Source organism: Psammomys obesus, unplaced genomic scaffold (assembly GCF_907164565.1).
Source record: "Psammomys obesus unplaced genomic scaffold, mPsaObe1.curated_primary_1811, whole genome shotgun sequence".
Classification (NCBI taxonomy): Eukaryota; Metazoa; Chordata; class Mammalia; order Rodentia; family Muridae; genus Psammomys; species Psammomys obesus.
The window spans coordinates 14,565,984-14,591,359 of NW_026591598.1; the positions used below are offsets into that span (position 1 = coordinate 14,565,984).

The 25,376-nt window shown below is 53.2% G+C and overlaps 1 protein-coding gene across 2 annotated transcripts in view; it reads right to left on the reverse strand.

Moving 5' to 3' along the window:
* Ephb2 (EPH receptor B2) overlaps positions 1 to 25,376 on the reverse strand; it is a 176,035-nt gene that overhangs the window by 6,844 nt on the left and 143,815 nt on the right. The window contains exons 6-11 of one of the 2 annotated variants that reach the window (XM_055611081.1): positions 20,879 to 21,003; positions 13,464 to 13,626; positions 11,324 to 11,432; positions 10,531 to 10,595; positions 1,015 to 1,137; positions 326 to 573 (exon numbers count right to left, since the gene is read on the reverse strand). In XM_055611081.1, coding sequence (XP_055467056.1) covers positions 326 to 573; positions 1,015 to 1,137; positions 10,531 to 10,595; positions 11,324 to 11,432; positions 13,464 to 13,626; positions 20,879 to 21,003 — 833 coding nt within the window. The remainder of the gene's footprint in view (positions 1 to 325; positions 574 to 1,014; positions 1,138 to 10,530; positions 10,596 to 11,323; positions 11,433 to 13,463; positions 13,627 to 20,878; positions 21,004 to 25,376) is intronic. The other variant, XM_055611080.1, reaches the window with a different exon arrangement.

Here is a 25,376-nt window from a genome sequence, read left to right on the forward strand (position 1 = left end):
TGGTCCTAGGAAAATGCTTCCTGTCTCTGAGTGCTGTTCTGCTGTGTGTAACGAGAATGCTTCTTGAGCTCGGATGGGCATGTGCCTCAGATTGCTTAACTCTGAGGGAATGCTTGGGTTTCCCAAGGCATCACACTGGGAGGATTCCGAGATTCTGAGCTGAGTGGGAGGGAGCTCTAGCATTGATTAACAATGCCTGTCAGGGTAACACAATGGAAGGTGGTGGCCAGTAAGTCATTCTTGAGCTACAGCTTTCTCAAGATGCAATGAAGTTACGCCCAGCAGCCCTTCTCCTGCTCTGCTCACACCCTGGGGCTCTCCCTACCCGAAGGAAGGAGTCCAGGGAGCCGTTCTCCATGAACTCAGTGATGATCATGACAGGTGTGCTCTTGGTGACAACCCCTTCCAGGTGGATGACATTGGGGTGGTCGAACTGGCCCATGATGGACGCCTCACTCAGGAAGTCCCGACGCTGCTTCTCCGTGTATCCTGACTTGAGGGTCTTGATGGCTACAAAGATCTCTCTCTTGCCTGGCAGCTTCAAGTGGCCACTGCAGACCTCACCAAACTCCCCTGGCACAGATACATAGAGAGAGGTGTGGTGTCACGCTTTTGTCGGGTGGGAAATGTCGCCTCCCTGTCCTGTCATGCCATTGTGGGTGCTTTATGACCTCCTTCTATCAGACACAGGATCCTTTTGTGAATGTGGGGCCCCGGGCAGTGGGTCCTTCAGGGCTACTTCCGGGTATCTGAGGATGAGGACATGAGAGATTTGGGGAGATGGCGACAGGGCTGTGGTGGATGGCGGAAAAGACAGAGGTAGGCTCCAGTCCAGTTTAATCTTTAACTTGCTGTGCCTCACTCCAGCCTCAGTTTCCCCTTCTGTGCGTGTGATGTTTTTACTGGATGACGTCTAAGGGTCCTTTGTGGCCCTTGTATTTCAACTCCAGAGTTACACTGTGGTCACCCCACCCATGGCCAAAGCCATGATACCTCGAGGCATTTGCCACGTACCTGCACCAATCACCTGCTCAATCTTGACACAGGAGATGTCGATTTCCTTGGCAAACTCCCGCACTGCCTCGTTAGGGTCTTCATAAGTGAAGGGGTCAATATAGATCTTCATGCCTGGGGTCACTGGGGGACAAGACGAGGCTGGGTTACACAGACAGGCTCAAGACGTATACAAGTATAGAAAGGGCAGCCAGTTCCCCGTGGGGAAGGATGCCCTTGTATGGGCCCCACAGAAACTTGGAAATCTCCTTCCAGTCACCTGACCTATCTAGGTCTCACTGAGTTGATGGGCAGCAAGTAGAAAAGTAAGGGGGAAGGACAGAGATCAGAAAAGTGAAAAATAGGTTCTAGCTCATGTTCCAACTCTCAGAGATCAATAGCAGCTTTCTGGAGCAGCTGAAAGGCTCGTGATTGACTAGTGATGTCTGTTCTTGGTATGAGCGTAGAATAAAAGGCTGGGTAGGTTTGCTGCCTTGTGACACAGAACTCAGGTGCAAGGACAGGAAAGAGGAAATCTTTAAGGAAAAGGAAGGCTTAGAAGATGGCTCAGTCAGTGAAGAGCCTCTTGTGCGAGCACAAGGACCTGAGTTCAGATCTCTGGTGCCAGCATTAAAGCCAGGGCAGTAGTATGATCCTGTGATCCCAGCATTGGGGTTTGGGGGAAGTGGATGGCGGGGGGTGAATCCCTGAAGCTCAGTGGCCTGATAGCTTAGCTGAACTGATGAGCTTCAGGTGAGACACTGTCCCCCAACTAAAGGTGGGAAACCTGACCTCAGTCACAGGCATGCACGTATCTACATGAGCAGGTACAACACTCATGTTAACAAGTGTTCCCCCCCACACACACACAGAGAGAGAGAGAGAGAAAGGAATTGGAATTCAAACACAGAAAGAGTTGGCCTTAGATTGTGGTGTTCTCAGAGTCCTGCTGAAGTGACTCCTCTCCTCTCAGTTGCTAAGCCCTCGCAGCCAGGTCTATGAGTGTGGAGCGGTGCCTCACTCAGCATCTCTGAGTGCCCTACCTTTCTGGATCGCTCACTAGTCAAGCCTCAGGCCTTTCTGGATCCCTGATTCCTAGCTGACCAGCCTGAAGCCAGATCCAGGACACACCCATTTCATCCCTGAGCCACTGTCAATGTTTATGTGCGGATGCAGAAAGAGAATAAGGCAGTCTGGACATCAAGGTCCCCGTTCTGGCGCGTGAACTGCTGTGAAGGAGGGACAGGTGATCAGTCTGTCTTCCCTTTCCAGCTTGGTGTTCCAACACCCAGGCCTCCCTCCATTCTCCTCGGCGATGGAAGTCGTGCTACTGGAGGCGGCTGTTCCAGGACTAAGGAGCTGGAGTCCCCACAGGCCACCAACCCAGCTCAGCCATGTGACCCTAGGACCATTTGATGACTGGTCTCAGCTTCTCCTTCAGACCTCCCAGGATTCTAGGGGTTGGAGCCTGCAGTATAGGGCCTTCTGCTCGTGCAACAAATAAAGTTTTATTGGAACACATCCAGGCTCATTGATTTTCTATCAGGGATGCAGACTGGAGCACCAGAAGAGACCAAAAAAAACTAAACAGCTCAGCATATAGACATTCCTAGCTCTAATACATTAGCTATGTTTGTGGCCGTGTGGGTGTATGTTGCCGTGTGTGTGTGTGTGTGTGTGTGTGTGTGTGTGTGGGCATGTGAACATGCATCTATACTAAGCTAGCCTTTTCAGCCAGGGATTGCAAATCTGAGTCTGTGAGCCTTTTGGAATTCCCTCAATAGGTTTAGAGAGGCCTGAAGACCCCTAGTAATAAAATGTACTTATTATAATTGGCTTCCCCCTTCTCTCCCAGACATACACAGGGTTTCTCTGTGTACGTCTGCTGTCCTGGAACTTGTTCTATAGATCAGAGTGGCCTCCAACCCAGGGATCTGCCTGCCTCTGCCTCCCCAGTGCTAGAATTAAAGGTGTGTGCCACCACTTTTGTTGGCTTTTTTTTTTTTTTAATTAAAATAGTAATCCGGAAGTTGACAAGCTGATTCAGCAGGTAAAAGTGCTTGTTGCGTAAGCTAACAACCAGCATTTGATCTCTGGAAACTGTGTTAAAAAGTAAAAATTAAAAAGCCAGATGTGGTGGTGTATATCCGTAATCCCTGCATTCCTACAGAGAGACTGGAGGCAGGGAGAAGGGAATGGCCTGGAAGTTTGTGGGTCCCTAGCTTGAAGTACATACACGGCATGGCAGAAACAATACGAGAGATGTTGCCTTGGTGAGGTGGAAGATTAGAGGTGACTCCCCAAACATGCCCTTCGACTTCCACACATGTGCATGCATGCACCAACATGCAAATGCAGTCACCCACATATGTACAATAACAGTAAATAAAAACTAAAGAATAGGGCTGGAGAGATGGCTCAGCGGTTAAGAGCACTGTCTGCTCTTCCAGAGGTCCTGAGTTCAATTCCCGGCAATCACATGGTGGCTCACAACCATCTATACCATCTGCACCCTCTACTGTCTTCTTCTGGCTTCTCCTCCTCTTCTCCCTCCTACTCTTCCTCTTCTTCCTCTTCTTCCTCATCTTCGTCTTCGTCTTCGTCTTCGTCTTCCTCCTCCTTCTTCTGGTTTTTTTGAGACAGGGTTTCTTTAGCCTTAGCTGTCCTGGACTCACTTTTTGAACTCACAGAGATCAGGCTGCCTCTGTCTCCCCAAGTGCTGGGATTACAGGCGTGTACCACCATGCCCAGCTCAAATTATTTTTTTCAAATAAAATATGTGCTCTTTACAAAGTCCAAAATTATGGCAATAAATATGACCAAAAGAAAGTATCTTGAAAAATCCATCCCAGAGTATAGATGCCCCAGAGTGTTATAAATGGGGAGAGGCTTGCCTTGCAAAAGTGAGGTTCTGAGATTAATCCCCCAAACCTACGTTGGATCCAGAGGTGTGAACATCTGTAGCCCCAGTGCTCTTACGAGGAGAAAGAACAGAAAGCTGCCCAGTTAAGAGTGCACACGGCTCTTTCAGGAGACTAGAGTTTGGTTCCTAGCACCTATGTTGGGTGGCTTACATCTGTACGTAACTCTAGCTCCAGAGAATCTGGTGCCCTCTTCTGGCCTCCATGGGCATCTGTACTCGTATGCACATACCCTAACACAAACATGCTTGCACGCACACACGTGTTCGTGTACACACACACACACACACACACACACACACACACACTCTTCTGGCCATATGATGCAAAACTTTCAGTAGAGTCATACGGGAGCCCAAGATTCCACAAAGACTCTAAGAAACACCAGCCAAGATGGAGTGCCTGGAAGGAGAGCTAGCTGGGCACCAGAGCTGGGCACAGGCTCTCATCTCGCTGCCCCCATTCCTGGCACACGCCTCAGATCTCTGCACACAATAGACACTCCACGTGTGGTGAGCTGGGGATCCAGGCGACAAAGATGAATTATAGTAACAGCAGCTGTTGCTTGCCGAGCCTTTACCTGAGCCTGACACTGGGCCAGAGTCTTTGCATGTATTTTCTTATCTCTCCCTCATCTTCTCAGAAGCAGTGAGACAGAACTGTAGCTGCAGTAAGCCAACCACTCGGGGCAAGGCCTCATATTTTAGAGCCCTCAGGCCTCTCAGCTCTGAGCACGGGTGTGATTCATTCTCTCTCTCTCTTCTCTCTTCCTCTTCATTTAAAAATGTTTATTATTTTTAATCATGTGTGGGTGAGTATCTCTACACATGATATGCGCACATGACTGCAGGTGCCTTTGGTGGCCAGAAGCATCAGATCCCCTGGAGCTGGAGTTGCAGAGAGTTGAGCCACCTGATGTAGGTGCTGGGAACTGAACCCCTGGTTGTTTGGAAGAATAGCCAGTTTATTTATTTTTCTTTTTTTCTGAGACAGGGTTTCCTCTGTGTAGCCCTGGCTGTCCTGTTTGTAGACCAGGCTGGCCTCAAACTCACAGAGATCTGCCTGCCTCTGCCTCCTGAGTGCTGGGACTAAAGGCGTGCACCACTGAGACCAACCGGCAGCCAGTGCTCTTGACTGCTGAGTCTTGCCTCCAGTCCCAAGGCTGATTCTCTGATATTTATGGGGCCGAAGACTGAACCCAGGGTCTTGTACATACTAAGCAAATGCTCTACAAAAGAGCTATAGATCTCCAGACTTCAAGGATGGCTCTTCTTTTCTAAACAATCAATTACTTTATAGGTATGAGTGCTTTTTGCCTCTGCCTGCACGCAGTACCAGTGGAAGCCAGAAGAGGGCGTCGGATCCCTGGAACTAGAGTGACAGTTTGAGCTGCTGGGTGGGTACTGCAGAACTTTCGCCCTCTGCCAGAGCAGCCGGAACTCTTAGTGGCTAAGCCCCCGCTCCAGCTCCAGGGATGGTTCTCTTAGTAACAGTCTCACTATTGCTGGCCCCGGCACGGGCTTTGCTGACCTGGTCTATGAGCCATATCTTCTTCCTTCCAAGTCAGCCTCCTAAGAGCCCAGGAAAGCCATTTTTTTTTTTTTTTGCTCAGACTCAATGCATGGGTCATGGCACCTTTCAGCATAACTTGGGGAGATCCTTTCTGACAGGCCAGCTGAGGAGGGAGGGCAGGAATGAGGTCACTCCAGGAGCAAAGCAGAATCTCAGCAAAAGTGGGTACCTCTGTGGGCAGCAGCCTGAGGCCATCCCCAGCCTCAGCTAAGAGCATGGGGCAGGACAGCTGGGGACAAAGACAGGCCTCCTCCTTCTCCTCCTCCTCCTCCTCCTCCTCCTCCTCCTCCTCCCATCCACCAGCTGCTCTACTTTGGATGAGGTTCATGGGAATGAGACTATCTTAGGGTGGCCTGTGGAGGTGGTGGGCCCTTTAAGAGGCCTAACGCAAGTCCCTGGGGCACAACCCTTGGGAGCAAAGGGTGGAGGTTTGTGGGACCCTGGGAAACTGGAGAAGAGCAAGCCCAGTCCTCCTACCTGTCTTTCCAGGAAGCCTGTCCCTCTCACACGCCATCCTGCCACGCCCCTCTACCACAGTGCCTTCGAAGAACCAGAACCAACTGATAGTTTGGTTAACCTTTCTTTACACACGACACGGCCTCAGGCGTTTTGTGACGGCAGCAAACAGACTGACGACACCAGTTAGTAAAAGTCCTTTCCCAGGGGCCCCAGGCACGTCTCACGCCTTCTTCTGACGGCCATGTTGTTCTTATCCCCTCAGGATAAAGCACTTCTTCTTCCTGTCTGAGACCTTATCAAATGCCACCTCCTCTGTGAAGCCTGCTTGGATTTCTCCACAAGAGGCCATGGCTGTCCTTATGTATCACAGCACTGTCTCCACCATCAATCTATAACCCCAGCGTCTGATTTCTCTATCCGGGTCCACACCTTCTGAACACCCATGCCCACAGCTCCCCGAATCCCTTTCCTGGAACTCTCTGGTGCTTGGGGATGTTTCTCCCTCAGGGAGGCAGAGGCAATTCTGTCTTGTCCCAGCTCAATCCTCGGGACTGGTATACAGCAGGCATCCAATAAGTGTCTATTGTAGAATCACAGATATTCACTTACGAATCTTCTTCTCATCTGGGGTCATGAGTACCTTTGAGAATTTGGTGAGAGCCGTAGTTCTGGCCCTTGGAGAAGGATTCCCCACGGGCGTGTACACTCCCACATCCCGTAGTTCACGGGCTGTGGCGAGCTGCAGGGGTCTAATCCCAGAGTAAAAGCTCTGGCTCTAGTGTGTCAGCTCTACCACGCCTGTGAAGGTGATATAATAAATCTGTCCTATAAAGCTTTTGTAGCTTTAGACCCAATATTCCCGTCTAATGATCCTGCCAGGGAAATGCTGTTCAGCTGAACCTTATGGAGTTGCTAACTTTCGGCTGTGTCTGACTTACGAAAACAGCAGCTTCCTTTGTTCCAACACGATCTTACTCCCACTGGATGGAAGACCGGCTTTAGGAAGACACAACAACCCGTTCAAGAAGACACGGACACAGCCCACGAACGACAACAGTGGGGTCTGAGCCAGCTCTGGGTTCCCTTTGCCGTCTGCCAGCCTGTCAGTTTTCCCAGGGAGATGCACAATGACCTCATGACCAGAAACAAAAAAACAAAACACACACACAAAAAACACATCTCACAGGGATAGCTCAGGAGGGACATTTGCTGGCCTGAGCCTGGGCGAGGACAGCCAGAGTCAGCAGGGACACTGGGCTGTTGTCTGTATACGGCTGTGAGTGCCCCCACCATCACCCTGAATCTAGGTGGAGTCCCCGGAGGCAGGAGGAGAAGCAGGCATGGAGAGGCCTGAGGGTGAATTCTGCCCCTGTGGCTACCGATGGTCATAAATAAACTACGTCATGAGTTTGAATCCAGGTTCAACCAGCTGTATGCCTTATCCTTGGCCTCTGTCCTCATTTTTGCCACAGAATGAGCATTACAAACAATGTCCCTCATTAGGGGACGGAGAGGGTGAAAGGATGGACTCGTGTGTGTGTGTGTGTGTGTGTGTGTGTGTGTGTGTGTGCGTGCACGTGCACAGAGGCCAGACGACTACCTTGGGTGTCATTCTCAGGAGCCTTGTTTTTGAGACACAGTCCCTCACTGGCCTGGAATATGCAGGTTGGGCGAGGCTGGTTGGCCAGGGAGTCCCAGAGACCCACCTGTCGGTCCCTCCCTGCTCAGTGCCGGCATTACAATTGGGGGCCACCATGTTTGTTTGTTTTTTTTTTCTTTCTAAACACAGGTTCTGGGGATCAAATCAGGTTTTCAGGCCTCACTGCAAGCACTCTCCCAAGCCAGCCATTTCCACATGAAATTTTAGAAAGGACATAGCAAAGCACTTGGCAAACAGAAAGCAACAAATAACTGTCGTCTCGTGTAAGGAAGACTTGGCGTGTCTGAAATGCTGCTATTAAAAGGACTCTGTTATCATGCTAAGATCCGAGGATTCATCGGAAGGGCCCGTCATTCTTCCTATGGTCTATATAAGGATGTCAAGACTCGGAGAGGTTCAGCGTTTTCCCCAGGTCAAGCAGCCAGCCAGGGTCAGAGCAGAGACGAGAAACAAGGTCAGCCCCTGGACCCTGCATCCGGACATCCTAAGAACTCGGTCCCCCTTAGCATGTGCTGATGGCTGGGTTGGTGACCCTGAGCCAGCCACACACATCTCTGGCTCTCCACTTTCTCATTCTTCATGGCAGTGTAGGTCTGTGGGGTGGACATGGGCTCCCCAGAGATGTGTCCCGCGTGGCTCTGAGAGGCCAGGGCAGGGAACAAAACCTCAGCATTAAAGGATACTGGTCTCTGAGCAAGTCCCGGGGTCTGTGTTAAAAATGAATCCCATCATTTCCTTGTTATTGGCTCAGGCTTCAAATGACCACACTCCCAATGGCTCTGTGCGGTAGAGCATGGGAGCCCGCCTCACTCTGCCTCGGTGGGGAAACGGCCCAGGGTGGAGGTGATGGTAGGACGAGCTCCTTCCCCGCGCTGCGGTGGAGTCTGGGTGATGGAACCCATCCTCACAGTGGGGCTATTGCAGGGATTACACGGTACCTGCCTATGCTCTGAGCAGGAAAGAAGGTTCTGCTGCTGTTTGTCGTATGTGTGGATGCATGTACATGTGTAAACGTGTGTGCATGCACGTGGAGGCCAGAGGTCAACCTCCATAGCCATCCACCTTGTTTTTCCATTGACCAGGAGCTTGCTGGCTGGCCAGGGAATCCCAGAGATCCTCTGCGTTCACCTCCCCAGCAGGAGGACAGCCAAGAAGAGAAATCCAACATTTTTCACTGGGGTCCGAGGGGTTGAACTCAGGTCCTCAGGCTTGAGAGGCAAACACTTTACCCCCTGGTCATACCCCCAGTCCTTTTTACCTCCTGCATGTCTTCGAGCATTTTGTCTGCTTGTCTGCTTATGCACCGTTTACAGGCCTGGTGCCCAAGGAGGCCAGAAAAGGGCTGTTGGATTCCCCGGGACCGGAGTTACAGATGGTTGCGAGCTGCTATGTGGGCGCCAGGCATTAAACTTCTTACCTTCTGTGCCATCTCTCCAGCCTCAACAGCTCTTGACACTCACGAGCACAAAGTGTGTGTGTGTGTGCTTGTGTGTGTGCGCGCGTGTGTACAAGTCATATCTATGAGGTGATGGTGGGAGGGAGTGCTGGTCCGGACTTGTTCCTAACACATTAGTGAACCGTGATGTGACTGTCATTTCCCTTTGACCCGTCCGTTTGCACCCTTACTTCGGCAGTCACAGAAGATCTGAATGGCAATCTTTTTTCTTTTTTAAAGTGACCAGTGCTTTGTTTTTTTTTTTAAATATAATTTTCTTTTAAATTTTTTTAATTTATCATTTATACAGTATTCTGCCTGCATGTGTGCCTGTGCACCAGAAGAAGGCACCAGATCGCACTATAGATGGTTGTGAGCCACCATGTGGTTGCTGGGAATTGAACTCAAAACCTTTGGAAGAACAGCCAGTTCTGAGCCTTCTCTCCAACCCTGAATGGCAATCTTAACAGCATATTTTTACATCTATGTCCAAAGTGATTTCTAAGCCCAGGAGGAACTTTCCCTTCAAACTTTTTGGGCCAGAGCCTGTGTTCTGGGGCTCTGATCTTTCTTGCTCCATCTGCCAGCAGCGAGTGCCCGAGGGCTGAGGCTGTGGCTCAGCGGGCGGAGTGCTTGTCTAGCATGAGCGAAGTCCTGGGTTCCAGCCCTGGCACCACGTAAACTGGGCAGGCTAGCACATGCCTGCAAACCCAGCGCTCGGGAAGTGGAGGCAGGAGGATTCTGAATTCAAAGTCATCTTTGACTACATGGAGAGTTCAGGTACAGTCTGAGCTGTTTGAGACCCAGTCATTCACACAACATCCAGAGAAGCCTTTGCTGAGACTAGAGAACAGAGCAAGTCAGTCCTCAGCTCAGAACTTCCCAGGGCTCCCCACTTTTCTCAGGGGGAGAAGTGAAGTTCTACATGGCTGACAAGAATTACTTCCCCCTCCCATTCCCACCCCACTCCGCCCCAGCCAGGCCTGCTCCTCCTAAGAGCCTTTGCACTAGCCAGGGAGTGCATACGGAAGAGCAGGTGCAAAAGCCAAAAAGTTAGAGGCAGCCTGGCGTATCCAGGGCCTGCTTGGCCTTAGAAGAGATGGCTCAGTGGTTAAGAGCACTTGTTCATCTTGAGGACTGGAGCTCGGATCCCGGCACCGATGTAACAAGCCAGGCATCCTACAAACACCTGTAACTCCAGTTCCAAGGGCTCTGAGGTCCTCTTCTGTCCTCCATGCGTGCATAAGGAGGTGCACATCCCCCGACCCTCCCAAACCCTCCACGGTACGTACGCTCACCCAAACGCATACCCGTCCGCACAAGCATACACCCACGCACACACATACACGTCTAAACACAGATAAATCGTGAAGAGGAGGAGGAGGAGGAAGCGATGGTGGTGGCGGTGGCAGCAGCAGCGGCCGGAGGGGTCTCCATGGGGATGGCAGAGAGGGGCCCCAGGGTGCCAGGATGCCGGGGTGTGTACGTACTGTGGCCGCTAGTGTAGTGCTGAAGCTTGTCGGTGTACTCGGAGTCGGCACGCTCAAACCCCCGTCTTCTGGAACAAGAGCAAAGGGCTGGAGCCACCTGAAGGCGCCCAGGGAGACGGGAGCCACCGTAGGCGATGGGGGGGGAGGGGGGTAAGCCCTTAAGGCCACTCCCTTGCTGGAAGTGGTGGTGTCTAGGCCTTACCCCGGGCCCACTTGCCCTCCCCATTTCTCCCTCCTCAAACCCAGGCTCACACTGTCCCCCTGTCCTTTCTGCAGCCAAGTCCCTTTAAAGGGGAGAAATGAGGTCCTCAGATTCTAGTTGTGGCTTTTGACTCTACTAAGCTCAGGGTTCGTCTGAGCTTACTCTGGTCCCTAGTTGGGAAGTAAGGGGTCTCTTTAAGCAGGAAGAGCCTTTGCATCATGACCTCCAGCCATCAAGGATTGGCCCACCCTCCTGTCTCTGCCTTGACACCCTCACCCCTGCCCAGACCCTCCTGAATAAGCTCCTTCCATCCTTCTGGGACAATGGATCATGTCTACTTTCACCATCCCCACAGTTCTTAGCATCCTGCCATTATCTTCACCCTCTGTTCTGGGTGCTCCTCCATGCTGAAGCGCCGCAGTGTGTAACCTTGTCCACACATTTGTCGGAACAGGACCCATTTCTATGATGGCTGACGGCCCCCTGAGGTATCCCGGCCTACTGGAGCCTGTCCCCTCCCTGCCCCCCGTAGGCTTGGAGAAAGTTCCCACCCGCTCCCAACTACGATCAGGCCCAGAAGCCGCCACCCACCTGTTACATACGATGGCAATGACCACCACGGCAATGAGGAAGACTAAGCCAGCAGCCGAGGAGCCGACGATGAGAGGCAGCTTTTCCTTGATGCTGGTCTGGTACTCGGCTGCGGAGACAGTGCAGGGGTTATCTCAGCCTGGCTCGGAGGCCTGCCTCTGCCTCCATCCTCCACCCTGGTGACCCCTAAATGTCCCTCTTGCTTCTAACCCAGCAAGTGCCCCATGCTGAGCGGGAAATGAGATGTGAGAACGAATAAACCTATGACTGGGTCCAGCCCTCTCTTCCTAATCTATAAAATGGGCACAAGGACCCCTGTACTCCCACGTGATACAGTAATAAGCAAGAATGTCTAGGGCCAGTCTCCCTGGGCAGGAATCCTTACCACGTGAGACAAACAGTCTACCAGCTGGGTAGTATCTCCAAGTCAGGGAGACTGACAGTTTTCACCCCATAGGATTGTGGACAGATCTCTGACAACACTTGGCTCACAGTGAACACTCAGCCAGCTTGGACTCCCATTGTTACGGTGTCCAGGGTCACTCAGAGATTTCCACAGCAGCCCTCTAACACACTTCCTACAGTGGCCTCTCCTTATGCTTAGGGAAGCCAAGCTTATGGAGGTCAGAACGGGCCTGAGGCTATCCAAGAAGGAAGAGGTCAAAGCTAGCATGTGAGCTCATCTGCCTGCCCTGAGGCCTGGACGTGAATGACAGTGCACAGATGCACTTGGCATTGGCTGGGCTGGTGCCAGCTACACCAGCATCCTCCTCCTCCATGGCATTATTAAGAAGAGGAGCTTGTCAAGGTCAAGGGGTGAGGTCATTTTGGGTTCTTAGTGCCCGCACATGGCCTGGCATACAGCAGGGTCCTGGCACAGACTTGCTGAGTTCATAAAGAGGACTTGGGACAGTGCCCAGAGCCTGGCCAGTGAGCTCATCTGACATGGAGGGTATTGAGAAGCAAGAGGAGCTGCTGGTGAAGAAAGGGCAGAGGCCAGAGGAGGCGAGTGTTGAAAGACAGGTGAACACATGGGGAAGGCTGCTACAGGAGGACAGGAATTTAGGGTCATCCGAGAGCCTCTGGAAGGGTTAGCCGGATGAAGAGCCAAGGAACATGCGCCACGGCCACAGGCTAAGAGGCAACACTTAGGTCTGTCTAACACTACCCCAGGGCTGTGGGTAAATCTCTGACAATGCTTGGCTCACGGTGAACACTCAGCCAGCCTGGACTCCCATTGTTACTGTTTCCAGTGTAACAGACGTCCACAATAATCCTGTGTACTGTTCCTACAGTGGCCTCTCCTTCAGTCTGGGAAGCATCCCAGAACTTAGTTGGCTGGTGTCAGGCCCAGGGGAAGAACATTATTCTAAATATATGTGTTCTCAAACCAATTCTGAGCTAGGTCCCTAAGCCTTAGATATGTTTGTTGTTGCGGCTGCTGCTGGTAACAACGTAATTATCATCCCCCTTTTGGACAAGACAGGGCCAGAGAGGTCAGGGGACATGATTCCAGCTACACAGTTCCCTGCTGCCTTGCTCCAGAAGTCACACCTCTTTACAATCTAATGATCCTCAAGGTTACTAAAGCAGAAAAGGTACTCAGAGACCATATAATCCAAGACCGGGAAAACAAACATAGCACAAAGGCCTACTCCTTTGCCCAGGGCAGACATTAATAATGTATCCCATCACTTCTTCTGGCTCAGCCTAGATGGGGGTTTCAGAATTCTCAGTCCCATTGCAACTTACTGGGGGTTGTAAATAGATAAAATGTTTACCCTCTCAGCTAAGCACAATGCTTTTTGTTTGTTTGTTTAATAGGCAAAAATCCAGAGCAGGGAAAGGAAAGAATTTGATTAGCAGGGATCTGCAAGTTAGGTCTGAACTCCTAAGTATCCAAGAGGAGGAAACAGCCTCGATGATGTATGGAAATGGAGAATCGGGGACCTTTGTGTGCCTTAGAACCAGAGGGCCTGGTGGCTGGCTCTGTATTTTGTACCGTGCACAAAGGTTCACACCCGGGAGCGGAGGGAGGTGGCCTGCTCTCTGGCTGGCACAGACTTCCTAGGCATGGGCCCCCGCATTTGTGCATTTGCTCGTTGGTTGGTGGGGCTGCTGTTTGGCCCTCTCCGCTTACCTTCTGTCATGGTTTGGAAGTACATCTTGCCACTGTAGCGCCCATAGCCTGCAACGGTGCGTGCCCGCACCTGGAAGACATAGATGGCGCCGGCTTTGAGGCCCTGCACAGTGACCGTGTTGGTGGGGCTTTTTATGGCTGTGGCGTTGTACTCACTGAGCTCCTGCTGGGGGACAGAGAAGACGTTAAAGAGTGCTGCCTCCCGCTGCTCCGTGGGGCAGGCCCGCTCCCGGGACAGGTCACCCAGTCAAGCCAACACTTCCCATGGAAGCTGACACATATCTTTCTCTCTTGGACCTGGACAGGTGACCTGCTTTGGACACTGGAACATTCTCATAGGCATGAGAATGAACATAGTGCAGATGTCATATGTGCCTGATGACCTGGCTCGGCTTCTCTGCTTTTACCATCTACCAGGACAAGGGGCCTGAGCCAGGTTCTAGAACCAGAGGATTGTGGCTGCTTCCAGAGCAAGAAATACGTGGAGACCTTGGCCTTGAGCTGAGACAGGGCCGTTTAGCCCACAGATACAGATCTATGAGCAAGAAAGGGGGGCACTTCACACTGTACGTGTGCCCTGGTGCCTGTGGGAGTGCTTCTTTTGCAGCATTACCTCAGCAAGAGCTGCCTAATGTACGCACGTTCCCGGAACCCGCAGGAAGGAGACCCATCTCATCACTCATCTGCATGTGACTCTGCCCTGGCCTTTGTTGGTTTTGAGACAGGGTCTCACGTAGCCCAGCTAGCCCTGAACTTGATATGTAGCGGGAAATGACTACCTTTATCTCCCAGGCGCTGGGATTATGGGTGTGCACCACTGTGCCCAGCTTTTTGTGGGCTCTTTGCATTTTAGGCAGAGACAACGACATTCGAGTTCACACATACTGGTTAGCGCCTGCTTTGGGCTCAGAACTGGGCTCCACATGGAACCGTTGCCAGTGCCCAGGGCTTCGGGTACACGAGGCATAATGTTCCCGCCTTTGAGAGATGTGGCCCACCATTCTGTCTTCCTGGGTGTTGCCCCAGGCAACCTGAGAACAGGACCAAAGTCCAGCTGAGTGAGCGGTGGGTCTGCGGATGTGACAGGGCTAGACTCAAGTGGGGTACACTCAGGACACCTGCCCTCCACTCAACAAGCCCTCCCTGAGGCGTCTTCCTTACACTGAGCCTTGGCTGGGCGCTAGGGGCCCATAGGTGTAAGCCGCAGCCTCAGAGCTCCAATTAGAGTAACTAGAACAGTTGTGGGGAGCCAGCCCCTCAAAGGGAGAGCCGATGAGCTGCTCTGGGCCCTTATCCGGTAAAAAGACACCCGGTCACAATGTTGGTCACGAATACATCTCAGGTGCACAGAGTCCCCAAGCGCATCCCAAGACAGAGTGAGAGCGATGCCATCCCGGGCACCGAAGTGAGCCTGCTTCCGGTCCGGTCCAGAGGCTGCTCTCTTACGGTGACCTGGGGCAGGCGCCCGACTCCTCAGTGTCTCAGGCGGGATCACAAGGGGCCGCCTAAGAGGGGAAATGAGTGGGTATGAAGCGTTCAGCCAGGCAGGGAAAGGAGAATGGGCTGAAGGGAGGGACCTGGCTGCGGTGGGGATCTGTGGTGGAGTCAGAGAGAGCTCTCTGGAGAACGGGGATGGGGTGGGAGGCCCTGGACTGAAACCTTAAAGAACAAGAAGCCATGCAGGCAAAGAAGGGGCTTCTGGCAGAAAGAGCAGCAGGTGCAAGGGGTAGAGAAGAGCTTGGAAAACGAGGTCGGAGAGGACAGGCGTAGGGGCATCTCCTGTTGTGTCACGGCCAGGGAGCCGGGCACAGTTCCCGTAGGGAGACCACACAGGAAGCTAATTCTGGGCCTCAGCGCCCGTGCTCTCTCTCAGGGAGCTTCCTGGATTTCCCCAGTTCCCTGCAGCCTCAAGAAAATCTGCTGAGATGCTCTGTCACTGGAGACACACGCATCCTACTGTTTTATCAGGTGACCCCCATTTCCCTGGATACTAGGCTCTTGGCCAGCCAGGCTACCCCAGTCTCAAGCTCCTTCTCTGTCAGCTCTCTGCTCACCATTCAAGGCTCAGCACTAATGCTGACTCTGATGGAGACATTTTAGATATCCCAGCCAGGAGTTCTGGGTACAAAACCTCTTCTATTGTTCTGGTGCGTACACCCATCTTCTCTGAGGAGGTGGGTTTCCCGAGGGCAAGGGCCACACACTTTATCTCTAGATTCCCCTTTTCAGTACTCAGTGGAGGCTTCTTATTGATTGACACGCATGGTCAATCAAGGATGCAATTCCAAGACTGACCAGTAGGTGCTGCTGCGCAACACGCTATCTGCTCCAGCACAAGGGATGGATGGAGTCCACATTTGGGGAGGGGGTGGGGGAGTGGGTGGGTGCCACCTTGGGAGGCTGGGGGTTTGAGTTACTCATTCTATGAAGACAAGAGAGTCAGTCCTGGTGTCACAGGTACCCCGAGGGGAGTGAGGAGCCAATCCAAGCAATCCGCTTTCCTAATGCCAGGCACAGGATGGAGAAGGGACCAGGCGCTGTTTTAAATGCCAAGTTTCTCTTCCACTTTGTTGCAGTGTGTCCTCAGGATGGCACCCTCACTTCCCTGAGGCTTGGTGTGCCACTCAGGAAAATGGAGCAATAAATACCAAACCTCTAGAATTTAATCAGGCATGGCTCACGAGAATCCAGACAGGCTGCATTGCTCCAGGTGCTTCTCCGGAGCACCATTGGCTGGGTGTGTGATGGGAGAAATGCAGAGAATCAGGCTCCAGCCTGCCCGCTTCCTTCTTCCTCTTTCCATCTCTTTCTCCTTTTCATTTGTTGAGCCAGACTCACAGAGCCCAGGCTGGCCTCACTATTTAACTGAGTATGTGACCTCGAGCTCCTAATCCCTCTGCCTCTACCTCCAGGGTGCTGGGATTACTGGCATACATCACCATGGCTGGTTTGCAGCCTTGGCCTTCTCATCTCCAGAGGAAGAGAACAGCCGTGGGGGCCGCTCCACGCCACTGCGGAGATTCCTTAGAAAACGGCTAGAGCTTTTAGCACACAAATGCTGTCCCTATTCAGTGACTCCATAAGTGCCAGTTCTCATGAACGTCAATTCCGTTAGAGAGCACTCCTTGCTGACGTTCACAAAATAGGTGAAGGAAGGCCTAGGTGAGTGTGTTTCAGACTTTGCTGGACAGATCCTGTTCCAGTTTTGCCAAACACAAGCCGGGCCTCCACACTTCACCCCATCCCCAGTCCTTGTCCCCTGTGTGGAATCCTTGGCTCTCTCAGCTGCTGACTGGACATTTCTGTGGGACTGACATTGACATAGATGTCAGGATACCTGCATTGCCCAGTGGCTCTGCTCCCAGCCTTGGAGGAACCCATGGGCCCTGGGAAGCCGCTGAAGGAGACCACCTCTCCAGGGACAGGACGGATGGAATTGGCCTGTCTGCTGACATTTATCCAGCGGCCTCAAGCAATGGCTATCAGTCCAGGCTCAGGCAAGGCAGCAGGTCCCAGGAGATCTGGGGAAAGGCCAAGCCAAGGAGACCTGAAAGCCGCCTCCATTCCTAAAGGGCCTTTCTGGAGAAGAGAGAGAGAAGTAGGAAAAATGGGTATGGCTCTCTGCTGGGGAAAGCCCCGTGTTTGTTCTAGAAAGCTGTGGAACATCCCGGAAAGGGATAGATTGCGGGCACAGGGTACATTGGAGGTGCCAGGCAAGAACCAGCCATGGCTTGCCAAATCCACATCTTGCTATGGCAGCCTGGCTGTGCTTTTCCAGGTGATGACAGAAGGCTGAGGCATCAGGGCACAAGTTGATCTTGGTTCCCTGATACCACCATGAGCTCCTCGCTCCCCCTCGTTGGGTCCTGAATGCTTCTCTGCTTCTACTGACTCTTAACACATGCTTCAGGCTATCCTAAGCCTGACTGGCAAGCGCCACGCTCCACTTGCAAATCCCCTGCGCCTGGAACCAGCACTCCCCCCCCCCCCCCAGTCATTCTACCATTCCCTGGGGCCATGGGCATCAAAATGTCTAACCCCATCATCTCCCACCAACTCAAGCAGCCATTATTCCTCACTCGGTGTCCCATATGTGTCTGGGTTCCTCCTCCTCCACCCCCTCACCGACCACTTTCCATGCAGTACTCTGCACAGATCTTTCACACAACTGGAGTCAGATCCCAGCATTCCAGAACCTTCTATCACACTCTAAATCAAATCCAGATTCACCAGGCCTGGAAGGCAGGACACACCCCAGCCAGCCTCCCTTTCCGACCGCTCCCCCGTGGCGCGCTCTCTGTCTTGCTGTGTCGTTCTTATTGAGATCTGAGATCATTCTTCTGTTCTCCTAGCCCAGCTGCTCAGCTCTGCCCCAGGGCCTTTGAGCCCGCTGCGCCTGCTGCCTGAATAACTGCCTTCACACATCCCCCTGTGAACTTCTCTCAGCTTTCAAAACTCAGCTCAAATGTCCCGGATATAGGCCTCCCTCTCCTCTGTGCCACGGCTGTGGGCCACTCTAAAGTACCTCCTGGAACCCGAGACCTTTGTTGGCCCTTCTGTGACGAGTACCCCACATGGCTGTTAGTGTCTGAGCCTTTGTTCTTCCCAGATGGCGGAGGCCTCTGCAGCCAGCATCAGCTTATGACAGCGGAAGTCAAATGGCCCAGTGGCTGTCCTCTGATGGCATGTACACCCCAGCCTCTGAGCACAGGGGCTGATTGAACAGGGACCCAGTCCTAGCTACGTGTCACTGGTCATCTCAGAAGTAACCCTGGCAGAAAGCTGGGAGTGAGGAGTGCCAGGGAGAGTGAACGAGAGAGGTCAAGGGCAAGTCCTTTCCCAGCCAATCAGCTGACAGGTCACCCGTGCCTCAGTTTCTCCTCCCCTCAGCATCTAAGGGTACCATTCCAAAGGTGACTGGTGATGGCGTGGTGTGCCCTGCACACAGCAAGGACTATGACGAATGAGCAGGTGGACACCTGGCTACTGTGGAGGCACCTGGTCCCCCGTCCCCCCAAAAGTAGAGCAGTGGCACCCTAGCTCACACCTCTGCCAAGCTCCCGGGTCTGCCCGTTGTGGTAGGAAATGGGTGGGTTACAGTCAGGACCGCACAGGGATTCCTCATTTCCGCTCCAATCTTTGGGGAAAAATACTTTCGGTTTCATTTAATCACAAAGCTTCTTAATTAGATTTTTTTCCCCTTCTCTTTCTTAAAAAAAAAAAAAAAAAATTAGTTGCTAAGCTGTCCTTGCTGGAGGGAGCAGAGACACCGGCCCCTGTAAGGCAAAAACTTCCTGGTCCAGCCACCCAGGCTGGGAGCGCCTTCAACGTCTTTCAGGACCGAGTGAGATGTAGGGCTGCTTTTCTAGGAGAAACATTTCAGTCCCTTCACCCCCAACACATCCAATAAGCATTCATAGAGCACCTACTGTGTACCAGGTACTGGGACATAGCAGAGCTGACGTCTCACCCTGGATGAGTTCATTAGGTGGCTCAGTGCTGCCAGAAGGGGCAAAAAGAAGGGCAAATGTCGGCCCTGGTCTTGGCAGTATGGGAAGGCTTCTTGGAGAAGGTCAAGACGTTTATGCTGAAACACTGAAGTATGAATTGGGGCTGGCCAGGGTGGTGAGGGGCAGGAAGTGACTGGCCCAAGCGGCCAGGCTGCCCCTGGTTCTTGTTTCATTCATAGGCTCCATCCCTCACTCTCTGCTTCATCCATACAATGCTCTCATTCATCACTCACACCCTAGGGAGGCCAGGGCCCCTGCGGCCAGCATGCGGGCTTTCCAGAGAAAAGGCAGAGTCTGTGGGAAGATGTTCTCGGCAGTGTTTTGTGGTACCCGAAGATGCCGACAGGCAGGGTTGAGAGAGGGAGGGAAGGATGTGATGGGGAGATCAAAAGCTGGGGGTGGGGTGGGAACCAGGGGTGTGCAGGTCTCTGAGGGAGATGGCCGGTTGCAGCGGGCATGGCAATGATGAGGGTTTCATTCACTCCTTCACTCAACCCATCCAGCAGGTGTCTCTATGCTTCAGGTTCAGGGCTCTGGGGAGAAGGTGATGACCAGAGAGAGGTGACCCCTGACTTCCTGGGACACAAGACTCCGGGATGTGCAAAAAAGCCAGTGATGGGGGCACTTGGATGAGGCCGGATGTGTGTACGGCAAGTAAATCCCAGCTAACCCAGATGCTGACGGGGTGCTAGGGTTAGGTGGGGGTCTCACATAGTGGGCTCCCACAGGCTGAGCTGCCACTGTCTCTAGCTGTCTTCTCTGCACGACATGACTCCCCATCCATTTCCTGCTCACGGTGGGCTCACCCCCAGCCCAATGACACCACTAAGGTGTCATTTATGGACACCTTAGTTTGAACAGAAGCCCTGTGTCACCTTTCCCCGGGGTCCTTTGGGGTCCTTGTGGTTCTCCATGGGTACAAGGAAGAAGGGATGCAAGTCAAAGGACCAGGTTACAGGGCCCCTGGTGCCTATCCATATGAGTGGCCAACTCTTACGTCCTTTCTTTCAGCCCTGTCCTGTAGGGATCTCATGTTCTCTGGTCCCTATGGTACTGCCCTGAAATGTGGAAGCTCACACCTTTGTCTCTGCAGGAGGCCTGGTGTTGGTTCCTGCCTCTTCTCCTTCCTCCTCAATTCTCCTTCCTCCTCATGGTCCCTATAGAGCGGAAGTCCCCTCTGCAATCTACTCAGGTGGAATTGGAGATCCAGAGTGGAGAGGATGCCTGCCTGAGGAGCCAAATGGTTTCTGCCTGTTAGCCTTACCTGCGTGGCTCAGCCACAGGTCTCTGAAGCAGCAGTGGGGTCTGTTTTGTAAGATCAGGGAGAAATCCCACTCTGCAGCCCAAGGTGTCTAGGTGGAGACAAGGCCACAGCAGTCTCAGAGTGGCTCAAAGGAAGTCTGCCTTTGTTCTCTCAGTCTACAGGAAGAGCCTTCTTGTGCACTGTCAGCTCACTGTGGGCTCACCCTCCACTGTGGACTTCCTATTAGTCACTGACACCTTAGTTTAAATAGAAGTCCATCTTTCCCAGAAGCCTTTGTGTTCTCTAGGGCTACAACCCCACATAAGTGCTTTCAATGGGTGAAGACCAGTTACTACCGCTAAGTACAGTTTTGTTTCGTTTTGTTTTTAAATAGTTTACCAACGAACTCAGGCCTCTGGAGGTCAAGACTGAAGAGGTCTTGATGGCAACAAGCCTCATTGTGGCATGTCATTCAGACAGACAGCCTGTCCCCTGGATCAGAACAGTGAGGTCAAGGCACATGCTCAAGATCTCACGGCAAGGACGGTAGAGCCAACGGAGAGCCAGGCAGCCTGACCCTGCTGCTGGCGGGAGAGTGGACGCCAGGCTGAGACTGGGAGAGGGGCCCTTGGGGGAGATGAAGCCAGCGGGGACACGGCTACCTTCTCATAATACTGTAGCTCATAGTCCAGGATCACGCCGTTGGGCTGGTCTGGCTGGGACCACGACAGGGTGATGCTGTCCACGGTTCGGCTCACCTGATGCATGATGGACACGGCCGATGGTGCTGCAAGAGAGAGGCCAGAGGTCAGGGGTCCAAACAGGAGCGAGGAAGGGCAGCTTATCTTAGAAGGGCCTGGATAGAGAGGGAACTTTGTTGCCAGGGAAGACAGGGGCAGAAAGCTGATGGGGGTGGGGGGTGTCAAGGACCAGAGAAAGGACCCACAGGGAGTTTAGGACCATGGTGGAGCCTGGGGTTTCTCTCAGGGCTGGCGACAGTGTTTCGGAACTAGATGAGGCGGTAAACATACTAACTGCCACCGTGTCATACATCTTGAACTGGTCGGATGTGTGGCACAAGAATTTTACCCCGACCACGTCTATCAAGTAGTCAATCTACCAACCCCAGCCCACCAGCAGCCTCTGTTCTCACCAAGGGGGTGAAGACGGAGCTGTGAAGTGGGCCGTGCTCTGTGCTGGAAGAACTAGCACGAATACATGTGTGGAAAGTGAGGACTCAAGGGGGTCAGACGCCGAGCCCCCGTCATTGCCTTCCTCTGATCCTTTCGCTCTTAACATTCTCCATTAATTTTTTTGCCTCTTCACGGGGCAAACCTGCACACTGCACCTGCCGTGTGTTGGAGGGTGTTACACAGGGGTTGGGGCTGGGTGGGTGGTCTCCAACGTCCTGCTCTTGCCAGAGGGGCCCATCCGGGCCTGGGTTGCAGAATGCCTCTCTGGATCTTAAGTTCGAGATCCGCTGGGGGACTGAGGACTCACAGTGTGGAGGAAGCACCTCCTAACCGTTTTCCTGGCTCCCGAGCAGGTCTGTGATGGGCAGATTTGCCATCCTGGCCCTCAAAGAGATACCTGAACATCAAGGCCAACCCTTCTTCTCCCAGTTCCTACTTGCTTCCCAGGGCTTTGGCTGTAGTAGGCACCAGCCTGGCTTAGTCCTTTGGGAGCTCAGGGGCCTTTGACATTTGAGCTGACTTAGCTATTTCCACTCTGTCTCATCAGCCCCAGACTGCCCCTAGTCCTCTGCCAACTGGCTGTGTGGCTTTAGGTGAACTGCCAACCTCTCTGGATGAGACTGTTTTCTGGACCCTGGCCAGGGTGGTGGGCTTGTGGCTCAGCAGCTCCAACACTCTGCCCTGTCCCCCAAAACCCTCAGCCTAGAGGCCAGGGTGGCTGAGTCCTGAGTACCGACTCTGGCTTGGCTCACCCCCCCACCACCACCATTCACTGACCCCTGTGGCCTGGGCAGGGTCTTTCATCTCTGGGAGCCTCGGCTTCCACACCCTTGCTTTATGCAGCAAGGCCACTTTAAGTATGGAAGGCGTGTGTGTGCGTGTGTGTGTGTGTGTGTGTGTGTGTGTGTGTGTGTAGACTGAGTGGGTGGCAGGGAAATACTTCTGGGAGTGCTAGGCTCCCCCTAGGGAGAAGACCCTCCTCCTGGTCATTTCAGAGCCACATAGCCTCAAGAAAGTAGGCTTCTTTCTGCCCAGGGAGGGCTACCTCCCCACCCCCATCCAGCACCACACTAGGCTCCATAAAGAGGAACCAGAGAACCTAGACCAGATTCAGGGCCCCTGCTGCTTGCTGCTTCTGGAGTCTCCAGGTCACTCCCAACTGCAAGGCAAAGCAGCAGACCGAGTCCTGTTGCTTGCCTCCCTTTTCAGCTAGTGCCAGTGGAACTGGGAGACCCGGATAAACCTCACAATGCCCTCCTACCCCAGCTGTGGACCCTGCAGGTGTCAGGCGTGGGGTGCCTGGGAACCTGGACCTCTAAGCCGTTACCGGGAGAAGCTGATGTTGCTAGAAGACAGAGCATGCTCAGAGACGGGCGAGTGATTTATCCAAGGATACATAGCAGCAGGCGGGTCCAGAGTAGCTGAGCCCTGCTGGGGGACGTGTGGGCTACTTGTCAGGTCACTTCTTGCAGGAGAAGGTGGCTGCCTGCCTCTCTGGCCACTCAGCTCACTTTCCTGGAGGTCCTGTGGGCCCATGATGCCCACCCAGAGGAGGCCCTGGTTACTGAGACCCACACAGTCACTTCTCATCGGCTAACTCAGTTAACACGTACATCATCTGTGAGTTGGGCATTATGATACCCATTCTACAGATGAGGAAATGAAGTCAGGAGGGATGAAGAAACCTACCCGATGTGCTATGTAATATGCAACGGAGCCAAGAGTCAAACCCAGGCAAACTCAGGGCCAACCGAGACTTCTCCCTGCAGCGTTACAGACAGAGCAGGGAAGCCTGCAAGGGCTCATAAGGACATCCTATGCTCCAGGCATGGCGGGTCCCACGGGCTTGAGAAGTCTGGGCTGCAGCAGGCTTGGGTTTCAGGCAGATCCTGGGCTCTGAGCCCCTAAGCCCCGTGACCCAGGCGTGGTGAGGAGGCGGCATCTGCAGCGAAGATGATCAAGGCGGGCCAGGGGGCCGGCCCCTCTCTCGGAATCCAGGGATTAGCAATGAGAAAAGGGACAGGCCTGAGGTTGCCTGGCGCCCCTCCTGCCGCCGCGCCCACCCTGGGTCAGGTTACCCTGGAAGTTGGACATCGGGGAATTCTGGTATTTTCAATTATCAGCCGGGCACGCCAGCAGGCTATGGGGTCAATGGTGCCCTGTGACCCTTGCCAGGAGATGGAGCCCCAGGGGGCAGAGCACAGAAGAGGCCTTTGGCTTGAGGCGGGGGGGGGGGGGGGGGGGGGGGGGGGGAAGCTGGCCAACCTGCCCTCCTGCGGCAGGTGGCCAGGGGGCCTGCTGGCCTCCAGCAAGGCCTGGGGGGAGGAGTAGGGAGAGCCTGCCCCTCCCTGGCAGGGGCTTAGGCAGCTGAATTATCTCTGAGAGTTACGTTTCTTCCCCAAGGCATGATGGGGCTGGACGAGGGACTTCCGAGGGTGGATGAGGGGACAGTCCAAGGTGGTCCCCATAGGCTAAATGAGGAACCAGCTTCTAGAGGCCGAGAAGCTGAATGGTCAGCTCACTTCCTGTGACCATCTGCTGCCCTTGTTCCCATGGACAGCCCCACACATGCCCCATCCTGCCACGGAGGCCTTGCCTGGCATCCCCCGCTTCACCATCTCCCCTTTCCCAGGAACCATCCATTCTGGCCCTTTTTATGTTCTCAAATATACTGAGGCCCCTCCCGCCGGGGTCTCGGCTCCTGCTTTTCTGCTTGGAAACCTCCTCTCTCCCACCTGCCAGAGGTCAGCGGCCCTTATTCAGATCTCCACTAAATGTCACCCACCCAGAGACACCATGCCCAACCACCTCTCCTCTCTGTATCACACACATTCAACTATCCCAGTGCTTGGAACAGTGTGTGGCTCAGAGTAGGCGCTTCAAGATTTGTTGGTAGGAGTCAGGAAGGGAGGAAGGAAGGAAAAAAGGAAGGAAGGAAGGAAGGAAGGGAGGGAGGGAGGGAGGGAGGGAGGGAGGGAGGAAGGAAGGGAGGAAGGAAGGAAGGAAGGAAGGAAGGGAGGAAGGCAGACAGGCACCCTGGTTGGCTTCAGACAAGCTAGCCTTCTCTCTTTCTGCTACCTTCCTAATAGTCACTCAGTCTTTCTGACATGAACAAAATTTGAGTTCTTAGTTAAGCACACTGTGCCCAATTGAAAGGCTGCATTTCCCAACCTCTCTACAGGCTGGGGCGGCCATGTGAGATTACCAGTAAGCTGAACGATTACACAAAACCCGAAGGAAAGCAGTCTCCTTCTAATTCACCTTTGATCCTGATGTCTGGGACTTGTATGTGATGGCTGGAGACACAGCAACTAGATTGGCTCATAAAGATAAGGAGACAATTTGAGGAGTCTGGGCCTCTGATGACTCCCACATTTTCTACTTTCCAATATACATATATATTACAGATCAGAGGAAGAACACCTCCTATCTGTCTAGGCACCATATGGACTGGTTATATCAACCATCGCTCTCTAATTATGCCTTTTTGTCCTGTCACTTTTCAGGTTTCCCTTCTCTTATTCTGGGCTGGGCTATGTGACTCCGTTTGGCTAGTGGGATACAGGCAAACATGACCTGAGAAGGCCCCGGTGTAGGTCTATCTGGCTACTGTCTAGGGTCCCTGTATCGGCCAGGAGTTTGTCCCCATGACCACCTGCTGGAGCCGTGGTTCCTAACCTTCCTAATGCTGCGACCCTTTCATACATGTTGTGAACCGTAATGTAAATATATCTGTGTTTTCTGATGGTCTTAGGGAACACCTGTGAAAGGGTCAACCCCAAAAGGTCGAGACCCACAGGTTGAGAACCAGCTAGCTGAGGCCACTGCAGACCACCCGACAGCTGCCACCTCCAAAGAGGGAGCTGAACCCTTACAATACCCAAAGAGCAAACCCAAGCACACTTCCACCAAGACCGAGGCTGCCACAGGCTGCCCAGAGACTCCCAAACCCCATGGCTCGTTGCTT